The sequence below is a fragment of the Nyctibius grandis genome, chromosome 3 (genome assembly GCF_013368605.1).
Source record: "Nyctibius grandis isolate bNycGra1 chromosome 3, bNycGra1.pri, whole genome shotgun sequence".
In the NCBI taxonomy this organism is placed as follows: domain Eukaryota; kingdom Metazoa; phylum Chordata; class Aves; order Nyctibiiformes; family Nyctibiidae; genus Nyctibius; species Nyctibius grandis.
In genome coordinates this window covers 41789382-41816601 of record NC_090660.1, presented here as the reverse complement: position 1 = coordinate 41816601, position 27220 = coordinate 41789382, and the positions used below count along the sequence as shown (strand labels likewise).

Sequence of the window (27220 nt, the reverse complement as noted above, 5' to 3'; positions counted from 1 at the left end):
TCTTTCTATGGCCCTGATTGAGTCCAGTGTTTTATGTTGGTTATTCCTGGGCTTTACTCTGAAGTGGTGTAGCTGTTTCCCTCCAAAGGGACAACCTCAGTGCAGAATGAGATCATTTGTACCAGAACAATATGCATGTATCCAGTCTGCTCCACAAGGTGTTATTTTTAAACAGTACGAACATTAAGTTATCACCAAGGTCAGGTTTTGCTCCTGAGTGCAGGCTGCATTATCTGTGCTGACTTACCTATAAATTTCCTGAAGTAGCTTTACCCTCATGACCTGCCCATTTTTGTGCATGTACTTTGAAGTTACCAACTGCTTTGTACAAAATTTTTAAGGATTAAGATTTTAAATCTTCAAAATCTTCAGAGAGACAAGTTAGAAAGCAGCATCGTAACAGAAGATGTGATAAAGTATTGTGAAATGTATGGGTTTATTCACACAGGAAAACGTTACATTGCAGAGAGCAAGAGAAAGAAAACATATAATTTGGGGTTTTAATTTTAACATCTGGTATTCTCTAAATGTTAGAATAACATGACCCGAGAGCAAAATTTCTCAACTTTTTGCTTGTGTAATCTCCAAACAGCTCGTTTTGCTTTGTTTTGTTTTCTTTGCATCTCTTCATGAGATTCTTCTTGAAGTTTTGCCCAAAGAAAGAAAAATGGCCATAGTATAAAATTATTGTATTTGCTGTCTTGTTCTGTGATGTCTTATATTGCAACAGTAAGCAATATGTATATTTAATAATTTAATTTTAAATGTCAGTGATAAATTAAGTTACTAAGTTGTTTAGTTATTTAATTGAAATTTCTGGAGGACAAAAATTGGAAAAAGAAAAGCATGCAACTAGCAATGCCAAAACAGTTTCTGCGAACAGTCACTTTGTCTCTGATCTGTCAGTCCTGAGTCTGAAGGGACTACTGGTTGCTTTTCAAAGATGAAATTGGGAGCTAAAATTTATAACTCTGCTGGACCCCCAAAAGGTATGGACTCATACTGGTTCTTTGGCACGTGATAATCTTTCCTTGCTTTCTACCCCACTAACTGCTCCCCGGGTTATAAATGATCTGTCTCTTTCTTTCCTGTAGACAAAGCCACTTATTATCCTCTTCCTCATTAAAGTCTTCTCTACTGAACAGCAACCAAATGCTTTTTCTTTTGGAGGTGGTGTAACCAATATATTTCTAATTAAACTCTCAGCAGTTCTTCCCAGCTTGTTTTTATCTTGGAAATAATTTCAGAAGAGCTGCTTGTGTGCCCCAAAAAATCTTATTTTTCTCCAGTTATATTAGCTAGCCTATTAAGAGATAATACCTGTGCCTGTGAGCTTTGAGCTGCAGATCTTTGAGCCTGTTGTTACAACAGTGCTGCCACTAAGAAATTTAACTATTATTCCCACTCACCATGGAAGACATTAGGGGATAAAGAAGTAGTGAGGTGCAGTGCCCTGCAGCTCATCTTCTGGGAAGGCAGTTCATCATACTGTTGAAAATATTTTTGAATAGAAATGATAACAAAACGTAATCAGTTGTCACGGTTTAAAGCTGGGCTGGCGATTAAACCTGCAGCAGACGCTCTCTGTTAACCCTCCCCCCCCAACCCGAAGGGAAAGGGAAAGGGAAAAGGGAGAGAGACTTACGGGTTGGAAAGTTAAAACAGTTTTAATAAACCTATAATAATGAAAAAGAGTATAATAATAATATTGGAATAATCAAATATATACAAATATATATACAAAACCAAGATCGAGCTCCCCCGATGTCGGCAACGTCACCACCGGCACTGCAGGGCAGGCTCCGGGAAGGCCCAGGCTGGGCCTAGCGACGGTCGAGAGCTGGATTCAGGGATGCACAGATCAGGATCGGGGGCAGCAGGAAAACAGTCGGAGTCCTCCTTGGACACCGGCCATAGCAGAAAGAGCAAGCCAAGAGCAAGAGGAGCGAGACCCTCGTGATCCCCCCGCTTTATACCGAGAATGACGTGTATGGGATGGAATACCCTCGTTGGTCAATTTTGGGTCACCTGCCCTGTCTGCTCCCCGCTGCAGCTGCGACCCCCCTTCGGCTTTTCACTTGTAAGCAGTGAGGAATTCAGCGGTGACCTTGGTTTCTCTAAGAAAAAAGTACAGCAAGAGCCTTACTGCACAACATCCCTACCGGTGCCTCAGCGATAACTACAAACTTCGAGCGTTATCAGTCCTGGAAGCAGACACTGTCTGCAAAAACATGCAGTTAGTTTCAGAAAGTGCAGTTATTTAGAGGAGACTTAGCTGAAAGTAAAAATCACTGAAAGGAAAATCGGCCTGGTTTAGGCCAAACCAGGACATTCCACCCCTTATTCCATACCATTCACGTCATACTCAGATCACCACTAACTTTTCATTTTAAAATATATACAGATAACATTAGTTTATGATTCATCTCTATACAGAAAAAAAAAAGTTCATCAAGTTCATTTAGTTCAGGATTGTGGGTTTCCATCTGGCTAGGAGTCTCTCAGGGCAGGAGACATGGTATGAGTTTTGTCACGGTTCATGCCCACGGGTTGCAGGTTAAAGATGTCAGTCTCGAGGAGGTTACTGGACACCACTTGCAGCTAGCTCTATTCCCATCACCACTGCTTCAACCTGAAAGACACTTATGAACACTGTTAGTATTATGCAGCAATTAACATCATACAGTTCAGAATTAAGTATTCTCACCCAAGATCAGATCACCTTCAGGGACACATCGGACTCCACCATCCTGCAGCATGACCCACCAAGTACATCCAGGTCCCTGAGCAAAAGCAATCCCATGAATGGGTTTACCTTTGCCCGTAGCAGGAAGAACCCAGACAGTTTTTCCCAATAGATTCCTTTCATGCACCACAGGGACTTTATCTCCTTCTACTGTATGTAAAAGGTCTGACTGAGCAGGGCCAGCTCGGTTGATGGATCCTCTGGTGTTAACTAGCCAGGTAGCTTGTGCCAAATGCTTATCCCAGTTTTTAAAGGTTCCACCCCCCATTGCTTTTAGGGTAGTTTTTAACAGCCCGTTATACCGTTCAACTTTCCCAGATGCTGGTGCATGATAGGGGATGTGATATACCCATTCGATGCCATGCTCTTTGGCCCAGTTATCTATGAGACTATTTTTGAAATGAGTCCCATTGTCCGACTCAATTGTCTCTGGTGTGCCATGTCGCCACAAGATTTGCTTTTCAAGGCCCAGAATAGTGTTCCGGGCAGTGGCATGGGGCACAGAGTATGTTTCCAGCCATCCGGTGGTTGCCTCCACCATGGTAAGCACATAGCGTTTACCCTGGCGGGTTTGAGGGAGTGTGATATAGTCAATTTGCCAGGCCTCCCCATATTTATATTTCAACCACCGCCCCCCATACCACAAAGGTTTTAACCGTTTGGTTTGCTTAATTGCGGCGCATGTTTCACAATCATGAATAACCTGTGCAATAGAGTCCATGGTTAAGTCCACCCCTCGGTCACGAGCCCATCTGTATGTTGCATCTCTCCCTTGATGACCTGAAGTGTCATGAGCCCACCGAGCTAAAAATAGTTCACCTTTATGTTCCCAGTCCAAATCTATTTGGAACACTTTAGCAGCCTGATCTGCTTGTTGGTTGTTTCGATGTTCCTCAGTTGCCCGACTTTTAGGTACGTGAGCATCTACATGACGTACCTTCACGACTAGTTTCTCTAGCCGAGTAGCAATATCTTGCCACAGTTCAGCAGCCCAAATAGGTTTACCTTTACGCTGCCAGTTGCTTCGCTTCCACTGCTTAACCACCCCCACAAGGCATTTGCCACCATCCATGAGTCAGTATAAAGATACAGCCTTGGCCACTTTTCTCGTTCAGCAATGTCTAGAGCCAGCTGGATGGCTTTTACCTCTGCAAATTGACTTGATTCACCTTGTCCTTCTGTGGCTTCTGTGATTCGTCGTATGGGACTCCATACAGCAGCTTTCCACTTCCGATGCTTTCCTACAAGACGGCAGGATCCATCGGTGAACAGGGCATACTGCTTCTCATCCTCTGGTAGTTCATTATATGGTGGGGCTTCTTCAGCACGTGTCACCTCCTTTTCTGGTGGCATTCCGAAGTCTTTGCCTTCTGGCCAGTCCATGATCACTTCTAAGATTCCTGGGCGATTAGGGTTCCTATTCGAGCCCTCTGTGTAATTAATGCAATCCATTTACTCCATGTAGCATCAGTTGCATGATGGGTAGTGGGAACCTTACCCTTGAACATCCAGCCTAGTACTGGTAATCGAGGTGCTAGGAGAAGTTGTGCTTCAGTACCAATTACCTCTGAAGCAGCTCTAACTCCTTCATATGCTGCCAGTATCTCTTTTCAGTTGGGGTGTAATTGGCCTCGGAGCCCTTGTATCCTCGACTCCAAAATCCTAGGGGTCGACCTCGAGTCTCCCCTGGTACTTTCTGCCAGAGGCTCCAGGTAGGACCATTGTCCCCAGCTGAGGTGTAGAGCACATTTTTAACATCTTGTCCCGTACGGACTGGTCCAAGGGCTACTGCATGCACAATCTCTTGTTTAATCTGTTCAAAAGCCTGTCGTTGTTCAGGGCCCCACTGAAAATCATTCTTCTTTCTGGTCACTTGATAAAGAGGGCGTACAATCTGGCTGTAATCTGGAATATGCATTCTCCAGAAACCCACAACGCCTAAGAAGGCTCGTGTTTCCTTTTTGTTAGTTGGTGGGGACATAGCTGTTATTTTGTTGATCACCTCTATCGGGATCTGGCGACGCCCATCTTGCCATTTAATCCCTAAAAATTGGATCTCCCGGGCAGGTCCCTTGACCTTGCCTCTTTTTATGGCAAAACCAGCTTTCAGAAGAATTTGGATGATTTTCTCCCCTTTGTCAAAAACTTCTGCTGCTGTATCACCCCACACAATGATGTCATCAATGTATTGCAAATGTTCTGGAGCTCCACCCTTTTCTAGTGCAGTCTGGATCAGTCCATGGCAAATAGTAGGACTGTGTTTTCCACCCCTGGGGCAGTCGATTCCAGGTGTACTGGATACCTCTCCAGGTAAAAGCAAACTGTGGCCTGCACTTTGGTGCCAAAGGAATAGAGAAAAATGCATTAGCAATGTCTATGGTGGCGTACCACTTGGCTGCCTTTGACTCCAGTTCGTATTGAAGTTCTAGCATGTCTGGCACAGCAGCACTCAGCGGTGGCGTAACTTCATTTAGGCCACGATAGTCCACAGTTAATCTCCATTCTCCATCAGACTTTCGCACTGGCCATATAGGACTATTAAAGGGTGAGCGAGTCTTACTAATCAATCCTTGATTTTCTAATTGTCTAATCAGTTTATGAATGGGGATCAGGGAGTCTCGATTGGTGCGATATTGTCGTCGGTGCACCGTGGTAGTAGCAATTGGCACCTGTTGTTCTTCAACCTTCAGCAACCCCACAACAGAAGGATCCTCTGAGAGGCCAGGCAAGGTAGACAGCTGTTTAATGTCCTCAGTCTCTACAGCTGCTATACCAAAGGCCCATCTATACCCTTTTGGGTCCTTAAAATACCCTCTCTTGAGGTAGTCTATGCCAAGGATGCACGGAGCATCTGGGCCAGTCACAATGGGGTGCTTTTTCCATTCATTTTTAGTTAGGCTCACTTCGGCCTCCAATACAGATAACACTTGAGATCCTCCTGTTACTCCTGAAATACTGATAGATTCTGCCCCTTTATGATCCGATGGCATTAGGGTGCACTGTGCACCAGTGTCTACCAAGGCTCGATACCTTTGTGGTTTTGATGTGCCAGGCCATCGAATCCACACAGTCCAATAAACTCGGTTGTCCCTTTCCTCCACCTGCCTGGAGGCAGGGCCCCCCTAATTAAGAAATGGATTTGTGCTGCTCACAGGGACTGGACCTTCATTTCTCCTATTCACACTTTGGAAAAAGGAATTTGAGGCCCATCTACCCTGACTGGGGTCCTGCTCACTGGTACCTGGAGCAGCCATCCTCCTAGAAAAATTCTCTCTGGTATTTCTTTTAGCTTGCAACTCACGTACTCGTGCCTGTAGGGTACTGGTAGGTTGTCCATGCCATCTGTTCATGTCTTCCCCATAACCACGCAGGGCAAACCACAGGATACCTCGTGATGTGTTCCGTTTCCTTTGAGCTGGTCCTGTAGGAGGGCGTTTTCTTTTAACAGCTGCAACGCGTGCCTGTGTAGGTAGAGAGTCAAGTTTATTCTCGATCCTGGACAGTTTGTCTGACAGTTGTTTAAATGAGTCCTTGTTTTCCTTTGTCAGTTTTTCCACAGCCGAGACACGGGCCTGCAGTGGGGAAGAAATACTATCTTCATACTGTCGCATACAGTTAGCCATTTCATCCACACTAGGTCGTGCCATAGCATTTTCTCCCCAGACTAATATTGACAATGTATGGGTATATGTCGGTGGAGCATTCTTCACAACCTTCCGGAACATGGATCGGTTGCATTCCACTTCATCAGGATCTACAGGATCTACAATTTCCCGTGGGTGTCTATAAATGATCTCTTGCACAGCTAGTTGTCTAAGGTAGTTAATACCTTTTCTATAGTGGTCCATTTGCTCAGGTGGCTCATAACATCATCTTTATAGGGATACCTGCTCTTTACAGCTGACAAGAGTCGCCTCCAGAGACTGATAGTGTTTGACTTTCTTGCAAGCGCCTTATCAATACCACCATCTCTGGACAGGGATCCCAACTGTCTGGCTTCTCTGCCGTCTAATTGCATGCTATCCGCCCCATTATCCCAGCATCGGAGCAGCCAGGTAATAATTGGCTCACCATCATAACGGCTGAAATCTTTCCTTATATTTCTCAGGTCCTTCAGGGATAAGGAGTGGTAGGTTATCTCTACATCCGAGTCCTCCTCCTGTGATAGTTTCTGCTTTAGAACGACCTTTCTTCTGTAATGGGTCTGCTTTAAAATGACGATCAAGGGAACCCCCATCTGTGTCAGGCCCTGACTCTGCCTGAGAAGGGCCCTCACCTGGGTCCTGTGATGGCTCTGCCTTAGAAGGCTCTGAGTCATCATCCTCCTCTTCACGAGCTGATTTCTTTTGGTATTTCTTCCTGGTTACAGGAGCAATTGGTACAGATTCGTTAGATGCTGGGGTCTGAGTAGATGCAGTGGCTGTCGTGGGAGTGCTGAGACTTGTTAGAGTCTGAGTAGCTGCAGTGGCCATCTTGGAGGGTGTAGCAGCTGCGGTGCGAGCTGTAGCGGCAGCACACGCTGTAGGATCTGAGGTGGCTGCATAACACCTACACCTGTCCCTGCACCGATATTTAATCTTATCCCACATCAGAAACACATTCAGGACAACCGAAAATAAAAACATGCCACCTAGACAGCACCATCCTAATTTCACAAAATCTAGAGGAACCAGCTTGGCAGAAAAGGAGAAGGTACTATTTCCTGAAGTAAAACTGGAAGTGTAATCATTAACAGAATCAGCTAAAGGACGCCTGGAGCGTGCAGATGAAGTCGCTGCTACTGATTCGCGATTAAAACTGCCCATCATTGTGTTATAGAGATAAGAGATCGGAATAGTAACTGCCCAGTTTATCACAGCATAAATCAGTATCAAACCCCATACCAAAACAATACATTTCGACCAGCGCCCACTGCTAAACCGCATGTAAACATTCATAAGAAGCAAACAATAACACAGTGCCCACGGCAGGTAAGGCATCATTGCAATACTCAACTGTGAAAGAAACTCTATAAAAAGACGAGATAACACAGTACTCAAAAATGACATCAGCATCTTCCCTATCTGTTTTAATTTCCAACCCCCTCGTAAATCTCAAAGGAAGAAATCTGATACTCTCTCAGCTGAGCTCTCTGGGTCTCCTCCCGCCGGAGCTGGGATTCGACTTATCAGAGGAACCTGTTGGAGCTTCTCTCGAGCCCCACGTTGGGCGCCAATAAATCTGTCACGGTTTAAAGCTGGGCTGGCGATTAAACCTGCAGCAGACGCTCTCTGTTAACCCTCCCCCCCCCCCCCGAAGGGAAAGGGAAAGGGAAAAGGGAGAGAGACTTATGGGTTGGAAAGTTAAAACAGTTTTAATAAACCTATAATAATGAAAAAGAGTATAATAATAATATTGGAATAATCAAATATATACAAATATATATACAAAACCAAGATCGAGCTCCCCCGATGTCGGCAACGTCACCACCGGCACTGCAGGGCAGGCTCCGGGAAGGCCCAGGCTGGGCCTAGCGACGGTCGAGAGCTGGATTCAGGGATGCACAGATCAGGATCGGGGGGCAGCAGGAAAACAGTCGGAGTCCTCCTTGGACACCGGCCATAGCAGAAAGAGCAAGCCAAGAGCAAGAGGAGCGAGACCCTCGTGATCCCCCGCTTTATACCGAGAATGACGTGTATGGGATGGAATACCCTCGTTGGTCAATTTTGGGTCACCTGCCCTGTCTGCTCCCCGCTGCAGCTGCAACCCCCCTTCGGCTCTTCACTTGTAAGCAGTGAGGAATTCAGCGGTGACCTTGGTTTCTCTAAGAAAAAAGTACAGCAAGAGCCTTACTGCACAACATCCCTACCGGTGCCTCAGCGATAACTACAAACTTCGAGCGTTATCAGTCCTGGAAGCAGGACACTGTCTGCAAAAACATGCAGTTAGTTTCAGAAAGTGCAGTTATTTAGAGGAGACTTAGCTGAAAGTAAAAATCACTGAAAGGAAAATTGGCCTGGTTTAGGCCAAACCAGGACATCAGTGTAGATCTCGCTATAGATGTTCATGTATCACACATCTGAGGTGATTTTTGGGATATCAGTGTCTGTTGGGAGTACACAATCACAGAGGGATCCATGCTGGCTGCAAAAGCTTAAATAGCCTACTTTGTTGTTGTAATCAACAACATGAATGCTGAAAATTTAATGTCTATATCCATTGTGGAAATGCTTGTGCACTCCCTTAGGATCATGCTGTCTAAACTTGGAAGCAGCTGATGTAAAAACGCAGCAATGTTACACTGATCAATTTTGCAAAAGTTATCCGTGGTGGTGGTGGTGGGGATTGTACAAGCCTTAAAGAAAGGAAAAGAAAAACTGAATAACGATTTACAGGGTGATGTAATTTAAATAAATGCAGACAGTGCGCTAGAGAGGGAAGACCATTCTGAAACACAAATAACCAATAACAGAATACAGGGAAATTTGGGAATGTAGTAAGGGACAAAAAATGGAAATGAGTTTACAATGCTCTTCAGAGACTTCTCAAATTTGTATCATGCTACATTACTTCTAGTCAGTTCAGATGCAGGGCTAAGTAGATAGTACATTCTGGCTTAGGATAGAGTAATGGAAGAATGTTACCACTCAAATCAGGTTTATCTTTTTAATCTGCATCTCTTTGGCTAGAAAAGTTCCATTTATGCCATAGCACAAAAGCAAAATAGTAGAGAGGAAGGAAATACCATCATTCTCCCTTCTTGCCTTGCTAAAAGGCTCAACTTTTTTCTTATGTTTTTCTTGTAGCAGCCTGACAGACAAAAGGTATTTTAAGTTAAACTCTGATTCAAGAATCCAGGAAAAAATCACCTAGGCTTCTTTTTAGGTCATATAATGCAAACATGGAAATGTATGAAGTGATAGGTAGATTGAGGAATGTAGGAAATTAGGTACATTGACTTGTTTTGGAAAAGACTGATATACATACATATATATTCTTAATCCTCATTTGTAATTAATCTATTTTCCTGTTTTTCATGCCTCCAAATTTATTAAATATTTGCAAATACCTAATAAATTTGAAATAATTTGACTCAATTTAGGTAATAACAAGTTTAAGGGTTGACTGGAAACTTTCATTCCAGTGCAGCGATGGGTTTAAATGCACCCAAAACTTAGTTTATGCTTGCTACGTATTTCTGGTTAATCCAGCGTGAAGTGCAACTTTAAATTAGCGTCTGATGTACTTTGAAAAGCTTTAATTGAGACTTTATTTATTTAATTAAATCTCTGAATGAAATGCAACTTAAGTAATATCGAAGCGTCACATATAGATAAACTTCTTTTTAACTGAAATGATTGTATCATTATGTATAGCAAAAACTGGAGATGAACAAAAGACCTCCATCTGGGACTTCATCTACGTCTAAAAGCACGTCACCAACTCTCACACCTTCTGCCTCACCCTCCCCATCTCCTAAGGTTCACAACGCAGAGTCCTCTCTCTCTCCTTCTCACAGGCAGGCCAAGAGCAATGGTTCCAGCAGTGGTACTATTACAGAAGATGGTGAGTAGGTCACTGTAGTTGTGGGAGATTCATTCATCAAGAGCACAAAGTGTTTAAACATATAACTGTACTGGATTAGTGTGTATCTGCATGAGAGTGAGAACTTCTTTCTTTCTAGAAAAAGTATTTTGGTGTTTTTTTCTGCAAGGTTGGCATTCCTGCAGTAACTGGCGATTTCTCTTCCAAAAGCTGCGATCCCTTCTATTTAGACAGAGATTGGTACCATCTCAAAGCTAGCATAGAGCATGTAGGTAGGCCACTCTTACGTGGCCTCCTTCCTTCCCCTCTTTCTGGCTTAAATCCTGGTTTTCACGCTTTGCTGAGGGTAGAAAATGCACTTTCTCCACATTCAAAATTAAAATTCTTTTTTTATAAGTGCAGGGAAGCACATCACTACAGAAATACAATTTTGATTCATAGCAAGTGATAACTACATGCAATTGATTTTTAAGAGCTGTATTGCATTTATTTTTTTTTAAATTGCAAAAATAGCCTTATTTCGACCTTATTTTTAACTTTAGGTCATAAGAAAGGATAATAATGTTACTACTTTTCCAATAAGATTACTGCCTTTTAAGTTGAACTTTTAGGTCTAAATTACAACAGTTTATTTTAAAATGTCATTTTACTGCATTGGAAACAGGATGTCAATTACTTTGTTTTCTTCTGTAAACATTTCAAAAAAAGTCAAAAAAAAAAAGTAACATGACACAGTATCTTTTAAATAAGAGATGAGAGAATACCTTTTATCTGGTTTCTGCAACAGGCGCTTAGTAATATTTTTGGTTTTTTGAAAGTGTCCGTATTGATGTTTTCATTTATGCTAACTTTGTCCATTGACACTGTACTTGCATTTGACAGTAAAGAGAGGTGATATTTGCCCTGCTTTCTGTCCTCTTATCATGGCTTAGCTGTAACATACTGTACTGACTGCTGAAGAAAATCCTTTCACATTTTAGTTAGTGCCATTTTATAATGATGGCTTGATAACATAAGAGTTGTTGGTTCAGAAATATATAAAGTGAAGAGAACTCGCTATTGGGTAACAAGGGGAATTCCCCAAGCTGTCAGCTGTTACATTCTCACCTGGAGAAGCTTTGTGACTGCACCACTAGTGCCATGATATGGTGAGTTTCCTCTGTAGCAGAGGGATAGATTGTCAATAGCCTAAGTAGTTCTGGGTTCATTGTGCTTGTAAAATTTCATTGTTAAGTGGTCCTTTAATTCAAGGCTTACTGTGAGCTGATTTAGCAGCAATAGTACGAATGCTCATAGGCCCAGTAGTAATCATAAGACTCAATACAGAAGGCCTGCAATGTTAACTTTTCTTTTTCTTTGAAGTAATGTTAAATGAATTAGAAAATTGCTTTTCATTGACTATTACTGTGAAGGAACAGTAGGCAGCAGGGTTCAGAGGTATGCATGGTTTCTTTTTAGGCAACCACTTGGTGGACCATCAACAGCTTGTCCCTATTCTGAGAACCAGTGATGTAGAGAATCATGAAAGACGAAACCATGTGAGAGTAAAAGGAGGCTCTGAAAACCTGGAGAAAGGTAATCTTACACTACTACTACAGAGTAGTATAAAAGAGGTGCTAAATAGGATTAATGTAGCAGAAGTAGTAAGAGCCTTGAGAACCTTTGCTTTCTCTAGGCATATAGGTAAGGAGACAAGATATGAGTGGAGCAAAAGAAAGACCTAGTGAAAAACAAAGGAGAAGCAATGTTATGCAAGAGTTGTAAACTGAGATGTTTCAGGTTTTGTTCAAACCTAATGTATAATACAGAAGAGGGAAAGAGGAAAAGAAAACATGAAAGGCCTACAGCTGAAAGCATTCTATATGTGCGTGAGGTGTTAGATGTTATAGTTGTTTATGACAGCAAGGCTCTGGGCTCAGAGACCCTGAAAGTTTCTTCCCATATCACAGCCTATAATTTAAACACAGCAGTGTGATGAAAAATGAGAAGGCTAACTAACAACCTAAAAGAAAAAAAGGTTGATAATATATCTAAGGGCTTCTAATGAAACTTTTATTTTCTTTCTGTAAGATGATATTTTTCATCAAACTACACAGAGAAATTCTCATGCTATGATTTAAAGCTGGTTACCTTTTCCCATGGATTAACCTCAGTTAGGGTACTAAAGCGTTTAGCCTGAAACCATGCACAACCTTTACAAATCATTAAGCATGCCAAATTAATTGGCCTTGAGGTAAGAAACCAAAGCCCTAGCAGAAAATAAGACTCAACTAGAATTTTTCACTTCACTTTTCTGTGGTCTCTTCTGTGTGAAGAAGGAGGCTTCCAGAATGGTGCATAGAAAAGTGTGTCCATCTCAAGATACCTGATGTCTTTTGAGAAGCTGAGAGAGTGAGATTCTCTTTCACGTTTCTACTGATGGTGAAAGAAAAGGGACAGTCAAAAGACAAAGAAGTGAAATAAATAAAAGCAAAGTATATTTGGGAATGGTCTTTACAATGGAAGTAAGTTTATATGGGGAATATTAAATACCGTTTGGTTGTTTAACGTAATCATTTATGTTCTTCATTTTGACTTGTGACTCCCTAGTTTAACTGAGCACTTTGGTACTTCTGGGAAAAAAAAAAAATTAGTCCCTTTTCACAGCAAAGCAATAAAAATAAACAGAATCCTTAGTTGAGAGAGGTACTGTGTAATTAAAGAGACGTAATGGCAGGTTATTCTAAAACTGCACTTACGCTTTTTAACTGGCTAATCACATTTTAAATGTGTGGGAAGAGTCACTATCAGGTCCTACCAACTTTTAATTCCTTAGACTTTGAGAGGAAACCCAATATCCAGTGCTGTTAGCCTTGGAAGGTAAGCTTATGAAACTTAAATTCTGCCCAGGTTTTATCTTAGCTGGACTTCAGCTGTCTGTGTTCAAGATGCCTGGATGTCAGGCACTTAAGGAGAAGAGGTTCAGATATACCCTTGTTGTATCAGTGCTTTGAATGAGCAGCTGGGTGGTTGCTTGTGTCTACAATTTACCTTCCTGGATCATGACATGGAAATTTGCCATTCAGTTCATTGCCTGCTTGAGGAGTTCTGCTGTCTAATCTGCATGATGTGCATCAGCCATCTAGGGCCAAGCACCTGCATTTTAGGCATTGAAGTGCCTAAGTTGTCCGTAGTGGTTTGTTTTTTTAAGATCCTTTTAATGAGGAAAGAAAAGGGTAATAAAACAGACAGATTTTGTTCTAGCAAGTTAAGACTAGATGGAATTACAGTACACGGAAGTAGGTGAGAACACAGTAAGCCAATATTTTAATTTCTGATGCAGAGTAAATGTGGTTGGGTTTTTGTTGTCATATATCACTGTGTGGAATATATGTTTTAATACATATTTTGGCAGTTAACAATGCAGAGATCACTAAAATCTTTCTTGATTCATAGAGTGTTTTTTGTTTCCTTTTTCTTTTCTATTATTGCAGATGAGCTGACGGGCATCCTTAAAAAATTGTCACTTGAGAAATATCAGCCTATTTTTGAGGAACAAGAGGTACATCTTTTTTAAAAAATTTATTTTTTACTGCTTTAGAAAAAGTAGGGTGCGACACACATTGCATCAGAATCGTGATCTAGAATCTCAAATTTAAAAGTTTTACAGTAGAGGGGCTCTTGAAACATGGATCAAGCAGTATTCATGGCATTCTCCAGGATGCTGCGAGTATCAGTGCTTCTTATGCTGAACCTACAATTTTGACATAATAGGTGCTTCAGATTTTTTTTTTCTCCTCTCTTTTTTCACTCTGCTTTTTCTATATATGTCTATATCCAGTGTGGTTAAACAGTTTATAGGACATGCTGTATCATCCCTGGAATCACAGCTGGAACCTCATTGGCAGATGGAGAACAGCAGGGTATGAGGTCACTGAGATGGCTACTTTCTCCTCTTTATCCGCTGTGAATAAGCAATAGGAGAATTAAATTGGGGAACTAAGCATCATTGTAGGTGAGGCCTGTGACAGTGACTTGCCTGAAGGATGCAATGAAAGGAAACATTGCTGGAAATAAGTAAAATTAATTCATTACAATGTTTAAGACTGTATCAGATGTGAGCAATAATTGTGTATGTGTTTGGCCAAAAGCAGTGTAGTGAATGGGCGTACAATAAATTGACATTACTGCAGAGTTCAGGATTCGGCACCACAAACACAGATTATTTAGCAGCGTCACGACGCACTGGGCTTGTTGTCCCCTATATTATAGGGAAGGGAGCATTTTATAGAAATGAATATGCTCTGTGTGCGAAGGTGATATCAATATGAAAAGTTTAGATGTTTGTTCTTATCGCAGCCTTATGGATGTGTTGCTATAATAAAAACTGTTATATGAACAAACTCTAGGTTTCCTCAGGAGACACTGGAAAAGTATACACAATATTCTGAAATTCCACAAATACTTGGCTGGGAGGGCGTTGGAGTGGGTGATAGAGAAAAGAGAGCAATTCTATGCTTATTCAACTAGCTGCTACTGTAAGTAAAGGAACTTTTGTGGAGAGTATATATTTGTATTTATAGAGCTTGTCTGAAAAAAATTAAAACCAATATTTTAAAATATACTATCATAATTAATTGAATTATTAACAACAGGCTTAAAACCTGACAATAGAGTGGTAAAGTGGTGCCAGTAATGCATTAAAAATTTTTGTGTGCACAATATTTACAGTAAGTCTATACAATTAAAAGAAAACTGAACACTTTTAACATGTAATAGTGAATCTTTGCCTAGGTAAATTTGTCTTGTCTTTTTTTCTATTCTTTTTTTTCTATATGCAGGTGGATATGGAAGCCTTCCTTACACTTACTGATGGTGATCTGAAAGAGCTGGGGTATTAAAAACTGATGGATCAAGGCAGCAAATTTTGGCAGCTATTTCTGAACTGAATGCAGGAAAGGTACATGTTTGAACTACTGTATTTAGTAAATTAATGCAAGGTTTGCTTATATTGTTAATGCAAGAATTAATTTCAAAATTCAGTTGCAGATGTTAGTTAGAAAAGCCGAATGATTTTTTTTCCAAACAAAATGTTTAATGTATTTGATTAGTGAAAAATATCTTCCTTTGTGGTACTCCCTGTTCTCTTTCATTAAGTCTTCCCTAGTTGAGTGACCGTACTGTTCTTTTACAGGGTGTTGGCAATTATATCATAAGCTACTGGTAACATGAACATTGGCAATATTGCAGTTCAGTGATGTTAAAAAGGATCATCTGTCCACTGTAGTCCAGCTCTATAATATAATGTAAAAGGAAAGGTCTCCTCTGTTTTGCCTAACAGTTTTTGATTTTTCTGTGATTAGGTAAATAGCACTTCTCTCATTGCTTACACTGTTATTGCCTTTTAATTTTATATTGACATAAACAAATTTGCTAAGAATGGCATACAGTAAGCAGTGTTCTTGTCAGAGGGATTATGGACTGGAGCATCTCTTTAATTAGGCCTGCTGACATTTCTCAGCTGCTTTTTCAGTTTTGAGGTCCGTTCTCTCTCTGATGCTGGAAGCTCAGATAAACAAAACATAAAGGTAATTTCCCCAAGTTAAGATGAACAGCAACAAGTGATGAGGCTAAAAATTACGGGAGGAGGATGATGCTCCATGCTATAAAGCTATGAAGGAAATAACGAAAATGTTTCTATTGCTGTCTGGTAGTTTCAGGAAAAGATTGCTATGAGGTTTTCTGCATATCTGGGAGGCAAGGATTTGTTATTATTCCTAACAGTACACTGTGACTCTCTGGGCATAGACACACATATTTACACTTTTTTTGTGTGTATGAACTCTTAGTAAATTCGTTTTTTAAATAGAAATTTAAGAATACCTTATTTTAATTTATTGTGCTTTTACAGGGACGAGAGAGACAGATTTTACAAGAAACTATACACAACTTCCACTCTTCCTTTGAGAGTAGTGTTAGTAACACACGACCTCCAGGTCATTCCCAGTGTAAGTAGCACCTGAAATTAATTGAAAAATGTATGGATACTTTTAATTAATACCGGCTAGAAGATAGAATGTGATAAACAAGCCAGTTAACTGCTTTCTGAGTTAATGATTGATGCGTGCCTGTGTCTTTTGCTGAGACTGTAGAGAAGATTTCAAGGTAAAAAGGTAGAGAGATCTAAGATTTTTATACACACTTCAGTACTATCTGAAATAAGCACAAGATTTGTGTTATACATTACTAAACACAGAAAATGGATGTGTAAGTGTAGCAAACTATAGTACACAGTATACTGTATATAGTGTGTGTATATATATATAAGGAGCAGTGGGAGGTGGGTTTCTGTGTGATACACAATTTACTTTCGCATACTCTTTATAGGAGACAATTATCTTCAGTGTTATCAAGTAGATTAAATATTCAAGGCTTACAATTTAGTATTCTGGCTTAGATAGCTATGTTAATTATGGATGTATGCATTAGATATTTTGTATAGGTAATATTTTTATACGATTGTCTGTAGTCAGTTTCTTTGGAATATATCTGTTCCAACCACCAGTGTTAACTGCTAGCCATTGCTGGAGAAACTGCCTTTTAAAATGTACTATCTATAATCAAAATGTACAGAAAGGTGTTGCTGACCTGTAACAAATTAATACATTTACTACAGTCACCCCTAGGTATAAAAGTTGTAAATCTGTCCTGACAGCCACCTGAGCCACAGGAAGATACGCATCTGTTACTCAAGGTTAAGGAATGGGGCAAAATGTATTCATATGTGTACTTCTGGATCCATCTTTTAGGAGGTACATGAAAGCCATTGAATGGCCTCTAGAATTCACCATGTTCAAGTGCCTCTTACTCTCCTTCAGTTGCTTATTTTGCTGCTTGCATCCAGTCAACAAAATCATTTCATTTGTTCAGTGGTTTTGTTAAATAGTATTTGAGGTATTGTATGCTTTAGGAGGCCTTAATAATGAGCAAGTCCCAGTTGTTCCAGTCTCAATCAGCTGAATATCGCTAGATACGTGAAAGCAGGTGCTAACTGTAGTCTTACTGCTGTCTTGGGGAAAACTGGGCATTGCTGGGGTAGTTAGTCAGTGTGGGCTACTTTGTATGTTCTGTATAGTCTGCTTGGCTGAAAGCCACGTTCAGGTGTCACTGCAAGCACTGTGCAGCTTACTTCCCATCCTCAGAGTAGTCAGCATGTGTGGGAACTTCTGGATGTCTCTTGATAACATCCCAGACTTGAAGAGCCTCTTCTGTAGTTACTGCTAGGTGAGCAGACGGTGCTGTTTGGGATTTGATAACATGATGCAATGAACTGGAATTACTCAAGAACTGAAGAATCACACAGATGTAACGTGTCTCCAAGCAACTTGCTAACCACTGAGCTTAAAAGTGTCTTGAAGACAGCAAAAGACTCTAATGGTGGCAGAGAGCTGGAGAGAACATCCTTTTGTAAGAATGGAGTCAACAGTTGCTCCTGCGACCAGCTGACAAGATGCTGCAAAGAGGCTTCCATCAGAGATCTAACTTTGAGTTTTTGTGCTGTGAGCGCTCCATGAAATAGATTTGGTTGTGAAACAGCAACAGAAGCACTAACAGAGGAGGAAGAGGAAGAGAACATGTAGATAAAAGAAGTTTCCACATCAGATAAGCTGCTTTTTATTGTAAAAAGTAGCAGTGGGACCCTTATGCAGTCTCTGGAACTTGAAGTAATTTCCAGGAATGTGTAATATTTTAGAGCGTAAGAGCAGCTGTACCAAGTCACATCCATGGTCCATACATTCATGTTCAGCTTTTTCATTCGGTCTTGACATTAGCGTGAAGAGCTGCTTGCTTTCATTAACTGTGAACTTGCCACGTCCTGAATTCTTTTGCTTCATCCTACTGGATCAGAAGATACAGTGGACAACTGTTCCCTCTTCGCTGCCTCCATGCCACTGATGATTTTACAGATACCTGTGATACTCTTCCTCAGTCATGTTTTGTCTAGATGGAAGACTTATAGGCTGCTTAAACATTCCCTATACCATAGTTTTTCTGACCTCTTTTCCTTTTCTACTATATCTTTTCAGACTTGGAGATACCAGGCTAGCATACAATGTACAAGATGTAGGCATACCGTGGATTTGCACATGTGGTGGTGTTTGGTTTCTAGTTGTGTTCTCTATTTTCAGTTCTCTTGCCCTTTCCTAGTTATTTCTGGTACTCTGCATTTTTTACTATAACTGAAGACTGAATTGGTATGAAGTGGGACTATCTCTTACAACCCAGCTCATCCTCTGAGCTCGAGCTCAGAGCATATCATTTTATATAACCACTCATACATCATTTTTTCCATATGCCTTACTCCATATTACTTCATGTTTATCTTCATCAAATTTTGTCTGCCACTGATGTCTTACGAAGTCCTTTTGCCAGTCTTCTGTTTGCCTTTCTTTGTATTTACATGGATAACAGGAAAGTTTCACTTCACTTTATATGGTCTTTCAAAATCATATATTGAATATCCTGAGTCCTCATGCAGATCCCTATGAAATGCTAGTGGTGAATCTTTCTACTGTGGAAAAAATCAGTTTACTCCCACCTTCTGTCCTTTGCCTTCCTAACTGATTATTTATCCACACAAGAAATTTTCTTTTTACCCTGTGGCTTTCTTGTTGTCTTAAGAGCCAGCCTTGGACCTTGTGAAATGCCTTTTAAAAATCCAGGCATCAAGTGGATCTCTCTTATCTACAAGACTATTTGCACCTTCAAGGAATTCCAGTAGGTTGGTGAGGCAAGACTTTTCAAATCCCTTTTTGATTGTTTTCCACAAAATTTCAGATTCTTTGTTATAGTTTATGCTAATCTGCCTGGTACTACTGGCCATCTCACTGGTCTGTGTTTCCCTGGATCTCTCTTGAACCGTTAAAAAAATTAGCATCATTTCTATCACTTCTCAGATATGTGGCAACCTGTGCTCTATACTCAGTAATTCAGCTGCTTAATCCTTGTGTTCCTCTAGAATATCCGGCTTAGCAATTCATTACTTGCTTTGTGTATTTGTTTCATAACCTTTTATACCAATACTTCAGGTTAAGGTACCTTGGACTCCCACATAAAGAAGGCTCCTGAAATGGGAACATTCCCAAGCTTTTCCATGGTGAATACATTTAGTTTTTCTGATGTGAGCTTACTTCTCTAGCTCGTTACACTCTAATCATTGATTGGCATAATGGCATCTGTGACTGGCTGCCTCCTGTGATGTGTTTGAAAAGTAATACATAAAATTTTTATGCTTTCTGCATGGTCCACAGCCACTGGTTTCTCTACAGCTCTTCCTAGGAGCCTATCGAGACACCATTAGCAAGAAAGCCACTTCACAGTTTGCCCTTTTAGAGAGCTACGTGTAGCTCACAGGATAATAAAAACATCCTACTCTTCCAGCTGTGTCAGAATCACTGTTTTCACACCTATCGCTGTGATTTCCTCAATATTTTGAGTAATTTTGAAAGCTCAATACCTAAAACAGAGTGGCTGCCAGTGTAGCTCTGCTTTTATGAAGTTTCCAGCCTGTAGGAGTGTAAAGAAGATAATAAAATACAATCCAAATATATCCATAAGACTCAGAAATGAAAAAGCAGGGGGAAAGAAGCTAAATTTCTGGAAATGTAGCTTATAATTGTGGGAGGTCTGTAGCCTGAGTACCATCATCAAGCCTGTGAATGTCTACAGCTTCCACACCCTTCCCCATCCATAGCTTCAATGCCCACTGAGCTTCAGTTCCCCCCCAAAATACCCCATTCCACACTGCCCAGGCTTAGGCAGGCTGCCACTGGGTCAGGAGCTGTTGCTGCTGGTCAAACCTGGCATGAGATGGCAGGCAACAGAAATGGAAAAGCATCTAGATGAGTGTTTCTGGAATGGAGAAGAGAACTGCACTGATTATCTACATCTACACTTCTAAGGAATGCAGGAGAAGGAAAGCAATGACAGGCAGAAAAAAGTAAAAGCAAGACATCAGAAGCAGAGGATTGATGGTATAACTAATTTCACACAATAGGCTTGTTTAGGAAGATACTACGGTTTCTTCTCCATTTTTTTTTTTGGCAGTTCAGAATCAATTGCTGGCTTGTTGTATCCTCAGCTAGCTTCTGGTTGAGCTCTTCCTGCTGGGGTCATTGCTTCTGAACTCACTGTGATACTCACTACAAGAACTCGTAGAAAAGTTGTTGAGTGTTTGTTGGGTTTTGGCAGATGAGCTATTTCAATTATAATAACGCTCAGTGTTGGGAGAAAGATTCCTTTGTACATCAGTTGCTGTGTCATCCCTGGGGCTGGAGGTGAGATGATTCTGCTTTGCAGAAAACAACAGGCTTTGACATACATTTGTTTTCTGTCAGAAGGATACTGAGACTGCTTCCTCCCCACCCCACGCTAGTGATACTAGGTTAGGCTGTAGGAGCTCAATATTCCAGTCCTTGCCTGAACTGCATAAGGCAGATGACTGCCCTAACTGCAGTATAAATAATTACGGGTCACTGGACCCATAAGCCATTAGGTTCAGGGGCACCATAGTTCTTGTCCCTATTCTTAATAGGCAAACAGTACTTGCATGAAGAGTGTTGCCTCCATCTTTTTTTTTTAATGGACATTAATTGATGACCTTCAGAAATTATGCCAAAATTAATTAATTCCAAGAGTGAATGTTATGCGTTTTTTTTGACACTTTGTTAGTTTTCAAGAGAAAAAATTATGGCTTGAAAAATTGTTAATGCATGACTATCACCCTGTCCCTGACAAGAGGAACGGCTAGGAAGATACTGCTTCTTTATATCCCAGTGAACTGTGTCAAACAAACACAGAATTAGCTTGCTGCTTCACCATTGAAATTTAGAGCAGATGACCAGCCCATGCAGGCATGAGGCAAGGTGGCTGCTTTGCTCTGGATTCCAGCTTCAATGAAACAGCAAGTGGCAGCATGAAGTCCAGATTTCTGAGGAAACTGGGTTAAAGAAATTATCACCCCAGGAAATGTTTATGTTTGTAGTTTGAGGTGACCTTTTTACTTACATGATTCTGGTAAAAAAGAAAATCAGACATTTTGAATGCCCAATTGGCAGGACTAATTGTTTAGAGGTGGGTATTTTTTTTGAGGGGGGGTGTGAAGATTCATGCAGTCATCAAGTGGATAATTAAGCAGTTGAACAGATCTGGCAGTGGTCTGCAGGTTAATTGAAAGAAGTGACACCAAAGGAGAGCTAGCTGAATCTCAACACAGACTTGCCAAATAAGAAACGAAAAGCTGAAAGAAGTTCATGTGGATTCTGTGAAACTCCAGGGGGAAAAAAAAAAAAAGGAGCAAACCAACTGAAATTATTTCTCCCAGAAAAGCAGAAATAAAATCCCATGTGCTAGTTATAATACACATATAATGAAGTGTTACATTTTAGATCTGTGATAAAAAATGGAAACAGTTCATGGAGTTCCCTTGGCCAAGTCTGGAGCTTGTAACAGAATTTGCCAATTCTGTAAAAATGACATGAAAAAAGTAAGAGAGCATCCAAGGTTTATATTCTAAAGGATACAATCTTCTTTGTCTCCTAGTGCATTTCTTAACCTCATTATGAAAAAAAAAATCAAAGATTTGTTGGAGGTAAAGGTAACTGCCAGTTAGCTTAGTTTACCTTCTAATATCAAGTTTATTGAAAAGCTCTAAAGAAGAAGATGAGCCTCATAACTTGGTATAGGCATCCAGCTGCTCTCCCTCACCTAAATATAAACATGTCTTTTACAACAGATGGGAAGAAAAGAGAACACCCTGACATCTAGCAGGAGCACTGAATAAAGGGAGGATTTAGATATCAAAAGAGTAAACTGAATAGTCTCCAGATACAAGTTAAATGAAGAGTAACTATGCCTAGGATGAGAAAAGAATATGATGCCATTCCATCTATAAGCCTTTGTGGAAATTCTGATCTTCCAGTTTCTCTTTACATATGGTAGTATGTTGTATATTGATACATACTTACACATATGTATCTGCAGATACATATATAGGTATTTTTAAAGATGAGACAGAATAAAGTGGAAGAGAGTGGGCAGTCATTTCTATATTTACTTTCCACTTTTGGATTCAGAGACAAAAAAAAAAAAAATCAAATGGAAATTACCCAAAGGAGGGAGTTACAGAAATTGTAAAGTGAGAAGTAAAAATAGGAGCAACACCAATACAGACTTGCAAATAAAAATGATACAGGATTCAGGTAGTCGCTTGCTGGAAAGGTACACATTGAAAAAAGAGAGATACTGGAAAGGCTTGTGGCAGTAGATGACCTTTTCACACGTGACTTTGACTTTTCGTACCTTCTCCGTACAGGAGAGGGGCTGAAGATGAGTAAAATTAATTACAGGGTCAAATTGTTGGAGTCTGGTATAACAATGATACTAGGAAAACGTGGGCCTGTTTCTGGTAGTTGTGGCATTACTCTGTCTTCCTTAAAGCTGTGAGTCTTGCTGGTTGCAGTTTTTCAGATTTTTTTTTTTTCTTTTACAGCACCTGGCTGCTCTGTAAAACCACAAGAAGCTGTTTCTCCTAAAAGGGTAGCTACTGGAAAAAAAGATTTTTTTTTTTTTTTTTTTTTACGGTGAAGTTTGGCATCTGGCTGAGTAAATCCAAGTGTACAAATGAAAATTTGATAAGTTAGTCCTAACTACGCCTGTATAGGACTTTCTGCAGTAATGTGCTTAAAATTCGGATCCCACAAAGAAACAAAGAAAAGATTGAAGGGATTGCTTTTGTAGTTCAGCCTAAGTGTTGAATTTATCAAGGCATCGGTGGTCTGCATTTGAGAAGAACAAAGGCAGAAGAGCAGGAAGAATGAACAACCATATAAGAAGATTCATGTTTTCCTTCTACTCTTGCCCATAGATGAAGAACCTGTAGGAGGCCTACAGTCAAGAACAACAAAAGCACAGAAGGTGGCATGAGAACCACCACAAATTATGAGAGCTTCTACGTGGAGAAATATATAAACTGAATACGCCTCTGTTGGCTCAACACAGATAAAGGAGTCCAAATTGAAATGTAGTGGTTTCATGAGAAGGAATATAAAGGAAAAATAATGCTGCATTCTACATTAACGAAAATACACTTTATCTATTCAATATTAAGAGGTTAGAACAGTAAAAGTAAATATGAGGTACCTATTTGTAAAAATAGCACTTTATTTAAGGAGATGCATAATCTGTCACCAATATTTAAACAGAAATAGTGTTAAAATATTTTATATTGCTGATTGGTTGTTTTGAGAATAAAACCATTTAACTGATACTGGCTGGGTTTTTTTGAACAGTAACATTAGCACATCCTTAAAATACATGTTTATAACTTCATTTTTGTAATAATTTTGAGAGGACTAGTTATAGTAATGATGAGTAGAAATTTTCTGCTTAATAAATACAAATTTTTGTTCAGCAATTAAAATACAAGTCATCAGAAGCCTCTGACACTATATTTAGTGTTCTGAAGACTCACAAATATGTAACTTTACCACTGGCTGAATTCAGTGTGAGTCCAGGAGTACTAGTGCAGGCAAAGTCAAGAAGATCTTGGAGCTGAAATGCAGAGGAGTGATCTCAAGTAATTACTTCTGTACAGAACTAAAGATTTTACATTTCTCCACCTTCCTCACTGTACTCGTTTTAGCAGAGTTTAGCAAAAATAGGGATAGAAGTGGGTGGTAAGAGACATAACAGCACCAGTGAAAGCGGTGATGGCCCTGCTGTCCCTCAGGTGCCTCTGGGTGTGTCAGCTGGTTCTGTGACAGCTTCATTGGTTTGGCCCTCTGACGTACTGCTCCAAGTTGCTGACAGCAAACAGCAGAGCGGCTGAGCTGTGCCACGTTACCCAGCTGTGTTGTATCAGAAATGACCTTGAATACAGGCAGCTAAATTACTAGGAGGAAGAGAAGAAGAGGTTACAGGGGGTATTGCAGAAAAAAGATGGTTACGAGCTGATTAGGGCAATCAGAGTCTGTTAGTACCCTGAGGTCCTTGGCAGTCATGCTATTAACATTGCAGGTGTTAATAGTATAGGCATGTGCAAAATAATTTTTGTTCCATTTTTCTTTTTCAGTGTAACAAACTTAGAACACGATCGGCATTTAGCATGGTATTTTATGTTTCCAACATGCCTTATGCCCAAGGAAATCACTCCTTATGTAGAATTGTGCTTCAGGATTAATTTTAGCTTTAGGGTAAAAATATGAAATTTCTGCTTTCACAGTTTTCAAGAGCTGCTACTGGAGATGACATGGCAGGACAGATCTACAGAAATGTGAGGTGTGAACCGTACAGTATTAAGCTAATGGCCGTGTCCTTTCCTGAAGAAACGTGGACAATTTTGGTTAAAACACTTCAAAATGCAGCAGAGAAATAATTGCAGCTTCTTATTAAGACTAGCAAATGGTAGCTGCTTCTCAGCTGAAAGCGTGCAGTGACACCTTGGAGCCCCTGTCAGTGTAACTAAGAATCAGTGATCTGTAATGAGCTGAACCACCTTGCGTACTACCTAGCGCCTGTGGGCCCTATGGCAGCACAATTTCACCGTACAGTTTTGTGCTTTTAATACTGCAGGTGACAATCCAAACATCTAATACACTCTTCAGAGTCACCTCAAGCCCACTGATAGGGAAACCAAAACCTCAAGGTGAGAAGGCTTCAGGTGTTCCTGTTAAGAGCTTGCAGGCCTTATTCTTTAGAAGGAGAAGTACTGACCTGCAATAAATTGAGCGGGTGGGTGTTAATTGTTTTTTAGGTCCTTTTCAAGAAGACATTAAACAATAGTTCAGTGTGAAAAACACTTTGCAAGGTTGAGAGATGCATTCTTTCTACAATCTAAGAGGGTTCAAATTCATATATACTACTGCCCAGAAGACTAGGTACATCGAGGCTGTAAGGCAAGGTAGGGGCATGCTTCATTCCTCTGGCTGAATCCATCTCACTGTGCAGAAAATAATTGAAGATTCATGGAGTGTGGCCCTGTAAGACATTGGTCAAGGATGGGGAAGAGTTAGGCTTTAGTTCCTGTAGTTGATATATTCATTTACCAGTTCCTAAGCTTCATAGTGACTGAGGATAAATAGTGCTATAAATTTGGGAATGTTAGCCAAAGTGCGTCGAAGAACGAGCAGCAGAGAGATTTAAACAGAACACAGCACTGCCCAAGAAGACCGACTGGCACACAAGTATAGGCTCTTTGTGTTTACAAAACAGGCAGAAAGGGTTCCTCAGACTGTCCCATCAACAAGTCCCACTGTCTAAAGAGTTAGCTTTATTAACATAGGAACAAAAAGAGATGGTTTTAGAGTTTGGTAACTTTTCCTGTGTCCTACTGCACGTACTTCTTAAAGGTGATCTGTTCCTTGTGCCTGATTTAGCTGCCATTGAAAGTGGAGAAACAAAACAGGTTGCTTACCATGGCTGCTTTCTGTGGCTCTGAGATGAGGTAAGTTTGAGACTGACACCTACATTTATGTGTCTGTGTGTAAGAGCTGACATGGGTACCTGTATAAACTCCACTGTAGGCAGTGGAGGTCTGGTACAGTAACTGGGGCCTCAAAAGCCAGTGTCTGACCAGCCTAGACCAGGAGCTTGGTTCAGTTGTCCAGACATCCACTGGCCCTTGCATGTCCTAGGGCATCTGAAGCACCCGTTAAGGGGTGTCAGATGTGACACTAAGTGAAGGTTATGATCAGTTTGTTTGTTGCAAACAGTCACTTGGACAAAGAGACCATTCAGAGACGGAGACCATCATTTCATTGACCTGATTGTCACAGACATTCAAAGGTGAAAAGCTGTTTCCCATTTGCTGTTCATTTCCGTGTCCCTCCTTTTTAGTTTAAATGAAGTCTTTGTTAGCAAGTTTGCTTACCTCATAATGAAAAGTGACACCTTCTGGGTTTTGCCAAGGAAGTAAACACTACAAGAAACAGCTCTTGTTCCGATTCAGTCTAGAATTATGGACTTGACTAATCTGTAGTTGTTAACCCTAAGATGTCTTATTTTGCTGAGGAGTACTGTTATTTACAAGAAGCTTTTATAAGGTTCTTCGAATTTAATTTTGTTTTTTTTCTGCACTTTGAGCAGTAATCAAGATCAGATTTTAAATAAAGATACTTCGTTATCTGGAAATGCTTCAGCAGTCATACCATAGTGTTTCTTGTGCTTCAGCAAATGCCTCAGAAGCCAGGTAGCTTCTCAAGGGAACAACTTTGGTTTCCAGAGTGAAGGGGAACATGAAAGTTCATGCAAACAGATTTCTTTAATAACAAGTTCAACTTAGTTTAGAACTCCTTGGCTGGTCTGACTGTGACACTAATAGCCTCAAACTTGCCACTTCTGCATTTTATTTTATTTCAAAGACCTCTTGGCAGTACAAGGGTACAGTTAGTGGGAGCAGGCTTTGTCCATTAAACCCGAAACTTCTCATGCTATATTTAAAGCTTACTTGGCATGCTTAATTTCCAGTCTCTCAGAAGTTTCTATTATTGAAATAAACTGTTAATGCAATGTCCTCCTCAAAGTGTCACAGCAAAGAATTGTTTCAAAGCAATTTTTGCCAGTTGTCATTCCAGTGTGCATTCCAGTGTGCATTAAAACTTTGTGGAGTTAACATGCAGTCATAAAAACAAAAACAGATTTTGGAAGTATGATTGCCATATTCTCAACATTGCCTCTACTGCATTTTAATTGGCTTCTTATCCCTCTCAGTTCTCATCAGTAGGTATGTACAACACTCTCAAAATAGGTCTGTCTGGTCTTAAGAGGAGTGCCACATCATGGCTGTTAGCAGAGTGGCTAGTGCTGTACTGGAGCAGGGTTCTTGGAAGTGATAAATGGGTAAATGTGAATGTAGAAAAACAGGCCTATTCAAGACACCTCCTTATAAAAGGTCTAAAAATACCATGTGTTCAC

The 27220-nt window shown here is 40.4% G+C and overlaps 1 protein-coding gene across 1 annotated transcript in view; it reads left to right on the top strand.

Moving 5' to 3' along the window:
* Nucleotides 1–23490, top strand: part of ANKS6 (ankyrin repeat and sterile alpha motif domain containing 6) — a 58881-nt gene extending 35391 nt beyond the window's left edge. The window contains 7 exon segments of the mRNA XM_068396240.1: nucleotides 10102–10291; nucleotides 11729–11845; nucleotides 13744–13811; nucleotides 15091–15144; nucleotides 15147–15209; nucleotides 16161–16257; nucleotides 22800–23490. Of these exon segments, the coding sequence (XP_068252341.1) occupies nucleotides 10102–10291; nucleotides 11729–11845; nucleotides 13744–13811; nucleotides 15091–15144; nucleotides 15147–15209; nucleotides 16161–16257; nucleotides 22800–22894 (684 nt within the window). The 3' untranslated portion in view covers nucleotides 22895–23490.
* The last annotated feature ends 3730 nt before the right edge of the window (nucleotides 23491–27220 follow it).